Below are 16749 nucleotides of genomic sequence, written 5' to 3'. Positions count from 1 at the left end.
CCGCGATCTTGTTGTGGAAGTATGAAGCGAGGGAGTTGCAGAGGTCTTGCGATGGGGTGATGTCGTTGTTTCCTGCGCTGGGGTTGGATAGCTCTTTCACGATGTTGAAGAGTTCCTTGCAGTTGTGTGCGTTGTTGTCCAGCCGGTCCTTGAATGCAGTTTTCTTGGCGGCGCGGATCAGCTGGTGGTGCTTCCGGGTGGCCAGCTTGAAGGTGGTCCTGTTGTCCGGTGTAGGTTCCCTTCTCCAGACTTTCTCGAGGGCTCGGCAGTTCTTCTTGGAGCTCTTGAGTTCGTCGGTGAACCACGGGGCTTTCTTGCTGCCGGGTCTGCTGGGCGGGGTCCTCAGCGGGGCGAGTTCGTCCGCGCAGTTGCTGATCCACTTCGTGAGGTTGTCGGCGGCCTGGCAGGGGTTCGCTGAGCTGGCAGGAGGGTGCTGGCTCAGGGAGGTGGCGAGCTGGTCTGCTGTGATCTTGTTCCAGCTTCTGCGGGCGGCCTGTTGCTGGTGGTGGTGGGTCGTCGTTCTCTTGAAGGTGAAGTGGACGCAGCTGTGGTCCGTCCATTGAAGCTCTGTGGCGTGGCTGAAGTCGATGTCTGTGCTGGAAGAGAAGACTGCGTCGAGTGTGTGTCCGGCGAGGTGGGTGGGGGTGGACACCAGCCGCTTGAGTCCAAGATTGGCGAGGTTGTCGAGCAGGGTGCTGGTGTTGCGGTCGTTGTTGTTCACCAGGTGGAAGTTGAGGTCCCCCAGGAGGATGTAGTCGGCGGAGGGGAGGGCATGCGGGCTGACTAAGTCGGCGATGTCCTCGCTGAATTGTGTGCGTGGTCCCGGGGGTCGGTAGATCAGGGTGCCTCTGAGGGTGGTGTTCGGGTCGGTTTGGATCTGGAAATGCAGGTGTTCGGCGGTGGTCAGGGTGTTGTCGGTGCTGGTCGTGAGACGGATGGTGCTCCTGTGGATGATGGCGATGCCTCCTCCCATCTGGTTGGCGTTGCGGTCCCTCCGGACGATCTTGTAGCCCTCTGGGATAGCGATGGCGATGTCGGGAGCTGAAGAGGCGTTCATCCAGGTCTCTGTGAGGAAGGCAACGTCTGGGGCTGTGGCGTCTAGGAGGTTCCAGAGTTCGATGGCGTGTCTGTGGACGGAGCGGGTGTTGAGCAGGATGCACTTGAGGTGGGTGCTGCTGGTGTTCGACTTGGCGGGTGCTGGTGCGAGGCAGGTCCGGATGCAGGTGAATTTGCAGGCGTGGCAGCTGAAAGGTCCGTGGGTGCGTCGTGGTGTGGCTTGGTGGCATTCTGGGAGTCGGCCGGTGTTGAGTGCGATGAGGGTGGCGGCGGAGTACGTCCGGCGGGTCGGCCGGGGTCTTCGAGGTCCAGGGGTCCTGGCGCTGGTCGCGATCCGGTCGCGGATGGGCGCAGACGGGCTTACCTTTGGCGCGCCTTCGGCGCACAATCGGCGCGCCCGCTGCGCGTGACCGCTGCACGTTCGCACGGTCGCCATATAAGGCGAAGTGCGCGGGTGGGCGGAGCAGCTGGGAGGCGGGAGCGGGGAGGGAACAAAAGGAAAAAAGGGGCGGGGTCTGCGGTGGTGGCGGGGAGCGGGGAGGGAAGACGGAGGGCGGCGAGGTAGGCGGGCAAACAGGAAGGAAAACGCTGACACGGGCACAAAATAACAATAACAATACAAATGGAGATCAAGACGCTAACACGGGCACAAAAATAGTAGGTAGGTAGAACTAAATCCTTTAGAAAGACAAAACAATTGTTTGTATATTTCTCTCCTCCACACAAAGGCAACCCTATCTCTAAGGGTGGGATTGCCAGGTGGATTGTGAAGTGCATACAGATATGCTATCACAAAGCTAAACGCACACTAACAGTTCCTCCTAGAGCACACTCCACTCGCAAGCTAGGAGCCTCTATGGCTTTCTTAGGAACTATACCATTAGAGGACATATGAAAGGAAGCAACATGGTCTACACCACACACCTTCACTAAACACTATTGTGTTGATGTGCAAGCCAAGCATCAAGCTGCAGTAGGCCAGGCTGTCCTTAGAACATTACTTCAGACTACTGCAATGGCTACAAGCGATCACCGCTAGGGGAGACACTGCTGCACAATCGATGCATAGTGTACTATCTGCAGCTCATATGCTTTGAACGGAAAATGCTACTTACCAGTATGCATCTGTTCTTGGCATGTAGAGCTGCAGGTTCGTACACGCCCTCCCGCCTCCCCGAACTTGTATCCATTCCAGTTCTCATCTTACTTAGATGGACACGCATGGACATCCTTTTTTTCTTACTGTATCTCTACTAACTTCATCATTTCCCATCATGGCGAAAAACAATCTAAGGATGGAGCCGATACCCATGCGCAGTATTGTCCAAGGGAGGAGTCACCTATATCGTGACTACAAAGACTTCTCCAAGAAGACAACAACCTGCAATCATCCGAACCCAACACCAGGTGGCAATCTAATGCATAGTGTACGAATCTGCAGCTCTACATGCCAAGAACAGATGCATACTGGTAAGTAACATTTTCCTTATGTGTTTAAATATTGAGCTTTGTGCCAGGGTACTGTGTGTGCGTGTGTATAATATATATATCAGTATACATCATACGCAGCTCACTCTCATCCCTGCTCTGTGCTCTTGCTAGTTCCTTTTTTCGAGAAGCATCCTGTACAACGAGGACAGAGCCACGCGTGCCATTCCAATGCAAGCACACCCACTCCTATGCATGGTTAAGGCAATGCGCTGTCCAGATGCTGGAATGGGCATGCCCAGGAACAGGAGTGATCAGGGTAGGATGCAGTGAGGTAAGTGGGGCTGGGCCCGGGTTTTGAAGGGATGGGTGTACTTTTTATGAGTTGGAGATATTTGTAGGGCTCAGGGGAGGCAGGGTAGTTTTTAAAGCTCAGGGTAGGCATGGTAGTTTTTAGAGCTTTGGGGGGCGGGGTAGTTTTTAGGGCTCATGGTCGGGTCTGGGTACTTTTTAGGGCTCGGGTGGTCGAGGTACTTTTTAGGGTTTGAGAGGTCGGGATAGTTTTTAGGGCTCAGGGGGGTTGGGGTAGTTTTTAGGACTGGGGGGTTGGGGTAGGTTCCGGGGCTCAGGGTGGGTTTGGGGTCCTTTTTATGGCTTGGAGGTGTTGGGTAGTTTTTAAGGCTCAGGGGGGTCGGAGAAGTTTTTAGGGGTCGGGGCTTGGTTAGTATTAAGGGCTTGGGGTAGTTGTCAGGGCTAAGGGCAGGTAGCATAGGGTGTGATCTTTACCACACATCCCTATACCAGTCATTCCTCTACCACAAAATTGCGTGGTAAAGGCATGTGTGGTAAAGGAATGCGTTTTTCTGATGCATTCGTGCTTTGACCAGCATAGCAGAGGAAAGAGTGGTCGAGCCATGTGTGCCTCTGTAATACAACCCCTTTTTTCAGCTCCTTAGTGTGGATTGAACCCCTCATTCCACATTTCCGCTACTTGCGATGTTTGTTTTTACCCTCTATCTCCATCTTTCTTCAGATTAAGTAGCTTATGTCACTGCTTTAGTTGAAGCCATGTGCTACATGCTTTTGGCTGTCTGAAGGAGCTGACCCACATGATCGTTCATTTTGTGTTTACAGAATGATCATTTGGTGAACCCATGCTGTGTGTGTGTGTTAAAATTGTTACACAGTCTCTTCAGAACCTCATGGCTTGCACGCAGAGTAATGGTGCACCAATTGATCTAGAAATTTACAATTTCATCAGGTGAAAGAAGAGTCAATTGGTAAATGCAGAGTCTAATAACAGTGGTGAAGGTTAAATTGCCTTGTTCAAAAGATTATCCCCCAGTACCTGATGAACTTCACCCAGCCAGATTGAGCTGCATGTAGCTTAAACACCTTTGGCATCAAACATTCCTACCATACATGTTCCGTTGCGCTGACAAGTCTATCCTATCTTCTTGTTTGGACAACGAAGTCCCAAACCCTTATCACACGAAGGGTCACATATTTACCTCAGTGGTTTGCTACAGACCTCTGGCACCAAGGGCTTCTACCTGTCTGCATTGGGGTGGGTCTAAAACTCAATCTGCTCTGGTGGTTCCAGAGGCTTGCACCAGGAAGTCAAGCCCTGTTCCTTCTGTCGGTGATCTCTGTTGCAGTCCCAGTCTGATAGGGTGGATCTATCTCCTGACTCTTCCTTCATTCTTGCAGTCAACCCTGCCACAATGCAGGTGACTGTTGAGAACAAGAGTGTCACCCAACCAGAGGACAGGGAGCCATGGCTCAGGGAAAACCATAGTAGGCAGCCCCCTGCTTCTGCTAAGACCCACCTACTATCCATTCCAAAGCACAAGAAGCACACTTGGAAGTAGAAGCACCGACTCCTGCCATTGCCATTCTGCACCAGCTCCTACCCCTGAACATCTAGCGGGTCTAGTCCTATTGGGAGGTTTCTCCGTACTGGAGGCAGTCTGTATCAAGGGTTCGGCTTATCCACTTCATTCATGTGATGCTGTTTTCTCTGTCACAGCACTTGCGCTCTTAGGAGTCATATGTTCACTATCTCCTTCTACCCTGGCTCTACCCTCTATTGTACAGTGAACTGCTTGCATGATCTGTTCCTTTGGCCAGCAGCAACTAGAGGAGTTTTCACACTGCTTCCAGACTCCTATGAAGCTAGCTGCAGAATACGCTTCACAGGATGCTATGGGTTTGAATTTTGAAAGATCAAGAGAATTCTATGGCCCTTATGCTTCAAGTCTTGGTGCTGCTGTGCCTCTTCTGCTGCAGTTTCTGACTTCACTAGTGCAGCTCTGTCAGTCCCCAGTGCAACTACCGCAGGCAGAGGATCAGTGAAGACAACAGTATCCCTGACTCAACTGACATTGCTAGCTCTGGGCAGGGGACTGGCTCCACCAGTTGGCCCTTGATGGATGATCAGTCCTGCCCTCTAGGTTTTATAGAGCCAGACACGGACCCAACACCTATATGAAGTCAGTGGCCTGTGTTCATTTTGACCTACCTCCAACCAAATGCTATTTTGTTGCTATGGCCAAGACTTTTAAAATACTGCATTGTAACACTGGAGCCGCAGGCAAAGAATACCACTATGCTTTTTGCGGCTGCAGCTATTTCTTCATCACTTTTTGTCCTTCCCATTGCTCATCATCTCATTAGGGAGTTATATTACAGTGAAAAACATGCTTTATCTCCTAACCTTAGTCAAAGCAAAGTCCCAGTGACTTCCTCATTGACTATTCACCTTCCCTGGATCCTACACAGGAGGCCCTGTCCATGTCAGTAGTGGAAAGACTTTCCCTCGACAACCAGCTGTGAATCCTCATAACCAAAGATGTAAGGGTCCTCTTAGTAAGGCATGTCATTCTCCATCCTGTGCCTGCTCAGGATCATAAACTTTAAACAAATGGTCACGCAAGTATAGCTAAGTGGACGGTGGTCATGAGAAATACCATCTAGAGACCTGCGGAGCTGCTCAAAGCTGCCAGCATGAGCCTAAACCCTTATCTGCAAGCTAGTTTCTCACACTTCTTCATCCATCACCCTGCTAAGTGCTGTATCCCAGAACACGATAACTGCACCTCTGTGGTCATCATGCACCGCATGGAAACACTTCCCCCACAGGCAACAGACTTCCTACCATACACCCTACATGGTGTAGTGCTCTACCTATATAGGCAAGAGCTTTTCTTTTATTTTACAGAGCTTTATATAGCGCAAACTTGACCTGGTCCCTGGTATCAGAGAGCTTTACATAGCATTAGTTACATGAGGACATATTCATTTTTGTTAGGTACTGGGAGGTTAAGTGATTTGGCCAGAATCACAGGATGTTCAACGTCCTTGCCTAGACTCGAACCCGGTTCCCCAGATTTGAGGCCATTAGGCCAACTCCTCTCTCTTCAATGCCCCAGTGGGGTAGTAAGCGCTGTATAAATGTTACAATACTTGCCAACCCACTCCCCCTCTACGTCTCTTCGGACTGCTGATCTGCAATAGTGGCAAAATTCTGAAGCTGCAAGCGGCTTCTCTGCTTGGAATAGTTTGCACATTCTACATGTGTGAAACAGTTGTTTGCGTGAATGCACGTTTGACTTGGGTGCAGGAACTTTTGGTCCTGCACACCGCATCTACTGTATGTAGTATTCCCGAAGCGCTTTTGTGATTGAATCACCCGCACAGCACCCATCAAAAAGTACATGCAGGTGGTGATTTCATTCATGTCTGATCCTCCCGGGGACCTATGGTTGTGCTATTGTATTAACAGGTGCAGTCTTAGACTAGTGAAGAGGTCTCAGTGACCAGTACCTACTGGCTCGCCTCATTTCGCTTCATGAGCTACATCAGGGCTTTAAGTGTGTTGAAAAAACTGGGGGGTCTCTCAAAGGGGCGTGCCTGCTGTAATTACGGGCGTGGCTTAAAAACATAGCATAGGGTGCCGTCTGACGGGTATTTTGCTGTTTCTATCATTGCATCCAGACATATAATACAACAAGTAACATTACAACTACAACAAGCCAGAACTATTGGCTTTGTCAGTTGCAGTTAGTTGCGTAAGATAAATAAAGCACCAACTAGGGCTTCGTTGCATATAATATTGAAAATCCTTCAGTTCTAAAATGATGATACTGAAAGAACGAAAACTAGTCTCTTTGAAGTTATATCGCAGTGAATGGTGATACTGCTGGAGAGTTAAGATTTTTTTTTCACCGAGGGTGTGGGCAAAAACGAGAGCCCAATAGGGACCCGTTTCAGCACCTGCTTTTTAGAACTGCCAGTGCTGAGCACCTCCAGGATCCGGCCCACTTAAAGCCCTGAGGTACATACAAAAATGAATGTGTCCTCATGTAACGCAACTGGTGTTATGTAAAGCGCTCTGATACCGGGTACCAGGTCAAGTTCGCGCTATATAAAACTCTGTAAGAAAAAAAAGAAGCTCTTGCCCATATAGGTAGGGCGCTACACCGTGTAGGGTGTATGGTAGGAAGTCTGTTGCCTGTGGGGGAAATGTTTCCATGCGGTGCATGATGACCACAGAGGTGCAGTTATCGTGTTCTGGGATACAGCACTCAGCAGGGCGATGGATGAAGAAGTGTGAGAAACTAGCGTGCGGATAAGGGTTTAGGCTCATGCTGGCAGCTTTGAGCAGCTCCGCAGGTCTCTAGATGGTATTTCTCATGACCACCGTCCACTTAGCTATACTGGCGTGACCATTTGTTTAAAGTGTATGATCCTGAGCAGGCACAGGATGGAGAATGACCTGCCTTACTTCATCTGCCTCTGAAAGCTGACAAACTTAGTATTCAAACGCCCGATTTAGCGCGCCTTAACCGCACGCAACATTCCACTTGAATTTACGTTTAAACCCTTCGACATTTCAAGGTGTTGGGAGTATATATACAGACTATACAAAGCAATAGAAAATAGTGTTAGCAATGAATACATTTGATTGAGGTGGCCCTGTGTTAAAATCAGAATCCTATTCTGTTAGCACACCAGTGAAGCATTGCACATGATTTATTTTGGCTGCTGCACAGCGCAAGCTACACATAACAACCTTTTCGCACTAATATGTGCTCTTCTCCTCTTCACGTTAAGGAAACACGTCGGTCAAACTAGGACGAAACACCCACAACCACAAATGTCGGTGTGCTGCGACGGTGCCTTTAGATTTCTGTAGGCGCTCTTATACAAGACCGCGGATTATGATTAAGATGAATTGGTCGAGGTCTGGCCTACCTGTTCGCACCCCTTCTCCGGTCTGGGCCACCGTAGCTTCCCTTCTCCGGTCTGGGCCTGTCCTTCCGTCACCGGCGAGACCCGGGGAGTGATGCGCGAGCCTCGAGCCTCAGGTGTGGGCCTCGCGCCCTGGCCACCCTCACCTGAAGTGCTCGTGAATATTTCATAGGAACAAATGTGAACATTGTCTGCGACACCAGGTTTAATTGCGCACGTGTAATGTATATTCTGCACATGGTCGGCTCAGCAGAATTTGGACCTGCGTCTTGATTAGGAATTCAACACTGGTGGAAGTGTGAGAAGTAAGCACATTTTAAATGAGGTTCGCTCTCATTCTCGTTATACCCACAAGTTGACATCGTTTTGGGTTATTTTTTGGACTAATTCTTTTCGTTTCATTTGTTGAGTGCCCTGGTCACAGGTTTGCGAGCCCGCTGTTCTGCGCACTTGTTTTCCCCTCTGTGGGCGATCAAATGGGCACCATTGAGTTGATTAATAATACTTGTGTGTACCGATTTGGCGGTGAACTAAAACGGAGGTAGAATATTTGTATTAACCTGTGTAGGGGACGTTTTATAGTTTGTGTTACACTATAAAGGAACTGTATTTCTCCGCAGTATGGGATGCAAAACTAATATTTGAGATCCACCGTGAACATAATACATTAGTTTATACAGGTCTCAGCACGCAATGGAGCCACCCGAAGTCCTCATCTGTGCTGGCAACCGTTTCCACAAATACTTTCTTGCAGTGCCTCGTGAGGGGAAGAAGCAAGTGTTAGATGCTTTGATTGACTTTAACCACATTCCCAAATAGTTATTTAAAGTCTGTTAATATTAATTTCTGAGGCCCAGATTTAGGACTGTCTTGTTAACTGGTAACCCCGTAGCACAGTCAGACATTGCTTCAGCTGCTACTGAGAAGAAACAAGGCCTGGTCCTTTAGCATCCCAGAAAGTGGCGCAAGGGGTGTAGAGGGTATGAAATGTTGTAGCGTTTGGAGGCCAACCTCCATCACATGAACAACACAGCATTTTTCACAAGATGGAATATATTGTGGAGTGAGATTACGTCTCGTCTCCGAAGACAAACTAAAATCCTGTTTACTTTTTGAAAAAGGGACGGGATGGTAAGTGGCAGCCACATAGATACAGAAGCCAAGGTCTTAATCTGTCTGGTTTCAGTGTAATCTTCTTTAATTCTAAAGCGTGACTTTACTCTGTACAGTGAGTGATTTACCCAACCTACATTTGTCTCCTGACTCCTCCCAGAACTATGTTGGGTAGGTTGACCAACTGGCATGGGTGCAAATTCAGAACGGTGAGTGTAATAATTCAGAACAAAGGGTCAAAAATTCATGACAAAAGGTCTAAATTCAGGAAACATTTTGGGACAAAACATACGTTTTACAGGCGTATATGAGGAGGTCGCACAATTGTATATAAGTAAGTAAATAGACAACCAAAATAAGTACAAGTTAAAATAAGTTTGTTAGGGTGAGACATGCATGCACTTCACAGTCTTTCAGTATGCGCACAGCGTTGCAAAGGGACATCAGGCCCTTTCTGTAATCGAGATTTGTGCTAATGCAACAATCAACATTATATAGTATTTTTTTATTCGTATGTTAAATCTTACTTTTAAATGTACAGTGAAAACACTGTTCCCGTCCCATTACATTAACTCCTTGCATTCAGCGCAAATTTTCGCGCTGTGCGGGCGATTTGAATAGAGGGCGGGATTTGGAGGGCCCCCAGCCGTCCACCGCACACACCCATCGTGACGCATGATGGCCAGGGGCCGTCCCTAGGGTGACCAACTGTTATGAGTGCAAATTCAGGACGGTGACTAAAAATTCAGGACAAAGGGTCAAAATTCAGGTCACAAATTCAGGACAGTAGGTCAAAATTCAGGACAAAACATCAGGACAGTTGGCTAAGTTTTACAGACACATCAGAGGTCGCGCAGTAGTATATAAGTTAGCCCAGTCATACCCAAACATATTCAACCATTTGCAAACCTATTCATCATGTATCCGGCCATATATCATTTCACTCATCCATCCCTTCATTCATCCTTTCACTCATCCATCATCCATCCATCCACCCTTTCACCCTATCCATCTGTACACTCATCCATCCTCTCTTCTACCCATCCATCCATTCATTCATTCACTCATCCATCCAGCCAGTTACCCTTTCACCCTTCCAGCCATCCTTTCACTTACTATCCATCCACCCAGTCACTCATCCTTCCAACTATCGACCCTTTCAGTCATCCATCCATCCTCCCTTTCTCTCTCCATCGACCCTTTCACTTAGCAATCCTTCCTTCCATCCATCCACTCACCCATCTGCTCATCCACTCATGAATCCATCCATTGACCCTATCACGCATCCATCCTTTCTCTCATCCATTTATCCTTTCACTCCTTCACTCATTTATTCATCCTTTTGTCCATCTACCCTCCCTTTCACTCACTCATCCATCCTTGCATCCACCCTTTCGCTGATCTGTCCATCCATTCACCCTTGCACTTTTCAGTTCATCAATCATCTATCATTTCACTCATCCATCAACTCACTCACCATCCACGCTTTCACTCATCCAGCCATCATTTTACTGATCCATCCACCCTTTTACCCATCCAGCTACCCTTCCACACATACATTCAGCTATTTACCTTTTCTTTCTTCCATCCTTCCACTCACTCATCAATCCAGCCATCCTCTCTCATTATCTTTCAATTCAATCTTTCATTCATCCACTCACCCTTTCACTAATTCATCTAGCTATCCACCAATCCCTTCACTTACTCACTCGCCCACCTTTTCATATTAATTTTGAGCTCAGCCTTTTTGAGAAGAGGTCCATCAAGAACTTCACCCTCGCTGCAGGAGCCATTCCAGGCCTGGGACAGAAGCCACCCAGGGCAGAGACTGGATCCACCACAGGGGGGACGGGAGCCATCACAGGCGGGGGAAAAGGAGGGGGAACAGGATCCACCAGGGTGGGCACAAGGGTGGGCATGCAGTATTCTAGTATCATCCTGTCTCTTCCAGGGTGGGGTAGGACTCCTCACCCCCTCCTGGACAAGACAACGAGTAGACAGGCTCTCTTTCCAAATTATTAGCTTTGCCACCCCCCACTGTGATGTACAGCATTGAAAGGAGATACTCCAGGAGAACTGATTTAACTGATTGTCCTCCATACTTTGTTAATCAGTGTGGGTGCGATTTTTCCAATTCTTTACTTTATTACATTATAGGCTGCATGTTTGAAGAACCGCTCGCTCTGTGCAGAGAACCAGTGCTGCCTCGGTGTAATCAGGGCCGGCCGGTTCAAGGATGTTTTGGGCCCTGGCAGAAAGGGAATGTGTGAGGCGGCGGCCCCTCTAAATTGCAGAGACGCATTCAGGGCTGTTTGCATCTGAATAGATGCCACTGCTCCTGAAGCCACAGCCCCTCCCTCTGTCACCTTCGAGCACCTCTTAACAGCTCATCGAGGGCTGGAGGTGTGAGGGTAGCCATCCCGCTGTGCCTCTCCAATGCTGCTGGGTATCTGAGCATTGGAACAGCCTCGGAGTTAAGACGGGAGGTGGGTGGAAGCTGAGCCCGGTCAAAATTACGGACAAATGGCGTCCGTTAAAGGATCCTTCACGGACAACGGACAGACGGCCGAAATTACGGACTGTCCGTGAAATTTACGGACGGTTGGTCTCCCTAGCCGTCCCGAGCATTCAAGCGGTTAAGAAGCACTTCGCTGAATAAACCATTGTATTCATGTTTACTCAGAATTCTTTCACCCTGCACCATATATTTATTAAGTGATAATATTTTCAGGGACATCAGAAACTGAACTGAATATTATTTTAAAAGTAGTTATTGCTTCTACCCTTCACAAATATCCATCTTGACAATACAGAAAATGACCTATAGATGGAGGCCTTCCACAAATGATTTCTCTGCCTCTGACAGTTATTTTATTTTTATTTTCTCCAGCATGACTCCAAGAAAAAAGCAGAATGCCTTGCCCTAGTATGATGCAGAAGAAGGCACACCACATGCTGTCACTACAATTGGGCCAATTGTCATTCTATATGTGGTAATCGGCTGCAGTCTCAGAATGACAATGGGCCAGTCCACAGTCTTTGTGAGGTCCGGGAGGGGTTACTGCAGGCAGCCTCTGTTTACAGATTAAAAGATAAGTGCAAGAGTCCAGAGTGAAAACTTTTCAACTCATGGGGCCCCTCGGAGGGGAATAACATACCTTCCTGAAATTCCCAAAATTACGGACGCCTTACGGACATCATACTAAAATAACAGACGGTCCGTGAAATTTACGGGTGGTTGGTCACCCTAATGTTGGGCAACCCCTCATCTAGCCGGAGAGTTAGCAGAATTGACTATACCGCACAGGAAGGGGCACTCCATCTACTGATGGGTATTGGATGCATGGAATCTCCTAAATTATATCTAGTGCTTCCAACAATATCCTCTATGTCAGTAGTTTCTCCCTCCTGAGCACGGGCCTTTAATGTGGAGGGTCCTGACCACTGGTTCTTAGCAGTTAGGACCTGGATTAAATTATGTATTGTATAATGTTAAGGAGGGTCATTAGCTGCAAAAATATAAACTAGAACGAAAACTAATGCTGGCATATTTTATCCAGTATTGTCATGTTTTTAGGTGACATTACTGATGAAGATTTATGTTCAAGGAGTTACTGGTCCAGGGTAATTGGCAATGTTAAAGGACCAGTCTAAGTGGCAGGAGTTCACTATAAGATTGAAGAAAGAGGCTAGTGTTACTGGGTTGTGTGTGTATGGATGCTGAGACAAGTATGTTGTGCTTGTAATCTTCCACTCCCTCAACTTGCTGGTTTTGGACATCACACTTAGGCTGTGACGCTGGACACGCTGGCTCTATCTGAGTAATTTTTTGAGCTAACCAGAACGGAATTTGTTCCCTTTTTGCGGGCAATTTACCAATGACTGATTGTATAGTCTATGGTGTAATTTTGTTTGTGTTCCCCTGGTGAGGGGTGTGCTGTGGAATCCTTATAGCAGGTTGGACTGTTAAAGTCCTCATGACATATTGAACCGATTGTCTGTCTATTTTAATTAACTGTTTCAGCTGAGCTAACAGTTCTGGACCTGTCATTCCGTTAATGTCAGGATGTGGTTTATAGCTGACTAGTACCACCATGTAGCTCCTGGTCTACCTAGTGGATCGAGCCTGGTAATGTGATTTTGAGGTTGTAGGGCACCATTAAACCAGAGCTGATGCTCTTGGTAAGTTAGTGGAATTTCAATGTCCTCGAAAGGAACGTATTCCACTGGAGGTTCCTCTGCTTTATAGTAGTGGAACTCCTGTGTTACTGGATTCGCTTGTGGAAAAGTAATCCATGAATAGAATAACTCGGTCTGTCGATATTCATGTGCCTCTATAATAAATATAACTTTACCACCTCTCGATGATACCCCATTTTCTATAAGTTTTATAGTTCTGGTTTTCCTTATATTTGCCGGGATGATTACAGCATCATCGTCATTTTTATTAAACCCTTTAACGTCTAAACCCGGTTGGTTTGCATTTACTGCAGCTCCACCGGTTGCGTTATTGTCGCCGTTATCCGACATTGTTTACTGAAAGTTTGCAGAACAAGTTTCAAGGACACAAAGATTAGGTGCACAATATTTTGGAACACTGTATCCTTCAACGTTGGATAAACCAAAAACTAATACATAGGATTTTCGCCCTACTCAGTTTTGACAGATATTATCCTTTTACCCACTCCAGACATCTATTGGAGTATTTTACTGGAAAAAGGGGTCTGTGTGAAAGCACAACTGAGTTACTCTAGTATCTAGCGTTAAATTATCGCCTTACCAAACGTTGGGCGCCATGTAGTGTAGTTCCTATATTCCCAATAGGCTCTGTGCATTGGAATAATATATACTGTAGTTTAGACGTAGGACTGAGGTCTACTAGGTCTCTACCAAATATATTAAACTTAATAGTGAGTGCCAGCTAGCTCAGAGGTCACTAGAAACTTTCTCAAATTCACAAGAAGGGATTCGTTTCTGACAACTGCATAAACATAACAACTTTGTTTCCCAAGAATAAGAAATCAAATCTCTAGAGTTGCAGAAACAATAGATAACTATTTTACTCAGTCAATCGTGCATGCTTTGTTTCAACAGAGATGCAGAGAAATAAAGAGACAGGCGTTTTCAATAAAAGTATTTATTAACAGTCTTCTTTCTCAAGCATTGGAAATTAACTGCTACAATCGTAATACTGGCTATAAAGTACAAGACATATAATACAAACAGTATTATAAAGTAGTACTGTAAAAGCATGATATGGTTTCTAAGCCATAAAAGCTCACAAAATGTATAAAATACATACAGTAATAAATAATGACTAAAAGTACTCAACTGATGCTTCTAAAATATGCCTACCCCTGTGTACCTGACCTAAGTCTAGTACTAGGGAGGAAGTGAGTGAGGCATAGCCTAAGTTTAGTAGTTCTCTGCCAGGAATCTATTCTAAGAATTCTCTAAGAGGTCTAATCAGCTCCGTACCTTGGTTTTAGAATGAAGGAGGTCTTGTATCTCTGTCTCAGTACTCGATTTCCCAGATACCCGCAAGGGTTTAACCGGAAACACTGGAGCTGGATTTCTCGGCAAGAGAAAAGACAGCGTCTCTCTCAGTGCGTCAGCTGGAGGGTCGGCTTCCTACTGCACTTGCTGCTGCAGGGCATCGAGCAAGTAGATAGTCGATCTGCTCCAAACCACCGTGTGTTTGACTGGGCAAACCTGGGCATATTTATACTTTGAAGGTGCCGAGTTTGACGCATGTTTGGACTTAATATCGTCACTCAAAGGCTAAATTCTTGGAAAACGCCAGGAGTTCTTGGAGAACTTAATATTCAAGTAGGGGGAAGTTCCCAGCTGCTGAAGGCGGGGTTTTCCAAGAAATCGTTGTTAATTCTCGGAACCTAGTGGAAGTAACCATGCCGTATTTGGGCTGTATGGCTTAGTGATTTCTATGCCTATATAAGGATATGATAAAGTATACCTTCATAAGGGCATACATCGGGAAAATTACACTAGGGGCCTAGATTCGATTACAACAACCTGTCGGTACTGAAATCACCAACATTAGCTGAAATTCCTTTAACTAATCTGAGGATACCAAACATCCAGATATCTCTATTTTTTTCTCAGGGTTAACCACTTCATGCTGAACCAGAGCATCACTTTAAACGCTAATTTCTAAAAAATAACTGAATCGAAACACCAAATCACAAAAAAGTATGCTTTCTACGTAAAGTTCTAACTTTTTATCAAATTTGGTGTAATTCATTTTGACTATTTTTTTTTCTGTGTGTGGGAGAAAAGTTTCCTATCGAAATTAATGTGGGAAAATCACACCTTTGGGAGCTTCACTTTTTCCTGGCCGCTGCTTAGTGGACTGGTAGAAAACTTTTCATGAAGGAGCCCGGTGGAGGTAAATGAACTTTTTCTTCGGAAAGTTACATGCATACTCACTGAAGTCTTACAAATGTTATTTAGAAGAAAAAATGGCTTTCATATGGAAACTCTGACCTAACTACGCCTACTCATTGGCCACCAATATTGTGTGATAAGTGTATATTGAATTTTAGAACTGATAGTTGGTAAACTCCAATGAATATATAGACAAGAAAAACTCTTCAGCCTCAAACATGATTTGTATGTGCATCCGCATTCCCGATCTTAGGCGCCTTAGCATCCTTTGGTGTTCTGTCCAGTGTTGTGATGTTTTTATGCAAGATATTCACTGTTTTTAATCAATGTCTCATATCTTTGACTTCAAATGAATGGTTGACTAAACATGGAAGAAGATCGTGTGAACACATGAGACCGTGTGTCCCTGTGTTATTGCAAGCTATTTTAATTTTCTTACTTGTAAGAACTCCGTTTATGAATTGTTGGAAAAATGCCGAATGCATGACAATGTAATGAGCCCCCAAGAAATGGTAGCTGCTTTAATTCTTTGCAAGGCAGTATTTATTTTCAAAATGTCTCAATGGACCAAAAGGAATGTGAAAATGTATATTTTTGCACTGTGAGAGGAGTTCTATGTATTTCTATTGAAGGGCTTATTTTTGCACTAGGAACAACAAGAGATAGCTTTGATGGGAAAAGAGTCACCCGACTTGAGTATGAGGCATATACACCAATGGCAGAAACTGAAATAAAGAAAATCTTTCTCGGTATGAGGCAGAAGTGGCCTTCAATCAAGCATATTGCAGTGCATCATCGCCTTGGGTAAGTAGGACCTTTAACCAGATGTTAACGTGTATTTCTAAATTGACTATATGAAGTGGAACCTGAAACATGTGCGTATTCAGGGATTTTTCAGTATTCACCTACTGCCTGGGTTTTTGTTGCACATCTTTGTTAATGTGGATATATTTCCTTAGTGCAGTGTATTAAGTGTGGTTTGAGGTGTTGATACACATGTATGTGTAGGAAAGTAGGATCTGCTACTTCCACTTTTTGCTTGATGTGATGCTGATTTTGACAAGTCTGACTGGGATCCTGCTAATCAGGACCCCAGACTACCTGCTTTCTCCCATGTACCGAGGGCATAGCTACCCCAGAGGACCCTTGGGCTGAAGCATGTATTATGCCACCCATGAGAGACCATTCAAAATGGAACTACAGGCCTGCAATTGCAGCCTGTGTAAGTTGGTGCATGTGCCACTTACTTAAGATAAAGGTTTATTATATCCAAGGGTCCACTGCACTTAAAACCTATGCGTCATCCCTAAAGCAGGCCTTTGCAATCCTGAAGGCAGGGTGCTTGGTTCAAAGTGAGATGGTGCCCCTGCATGAGCAGGACACCCTTGCAGCCTACGGAGTCCATTCTCCTGGGTTGTCAGTGAAGCAGCCATATACTATATAGGGGCATCGCATAATTACATGATGACTATCTAGAAACTAGCTGCAACGAAC

General features: G+C 46.1%; 1 protein-coding gene across 1 annotated transcript in view; it reads left to right on the top strand.

The window, feature by feature from the left end:
* Window positions 1-16749, top strand: part of LOC147726514 (molybdopterin synthase catalytic subunit-like) — a 111066-nt gene that overhangs the window by 46818 nt on the left and 47499 nt on the right. Inside the window, exon 3 of the mRNA XM_086960621.1 lies at window positions 15906-16059. Within this exon, the coding sequence (XP_086816747.1) occupies window positions 15906-16059 (154 nt within the window). The remainder of the gene's footprint in view (window positions 1-15905; window positions 16060-16749) is intronic.

Source organism: Lissotriton vulgaris, chromosome 3_1 (assembly GCF_964263255.1).
Source record: "Lissotriton vulgaris chromosome 3_1, aLisVul1.2, whole genome shotgun sequence".
Taxonomy (NCBI): Eukaryota; Metazoa; Chordata; class Amphibia; order Caudata; family Salamandridae; genus Lissotriton; species Lissotriton vulgaris.
This window is presented reverse-complemented; position numbering and strand designations above follow the sequence as displayed.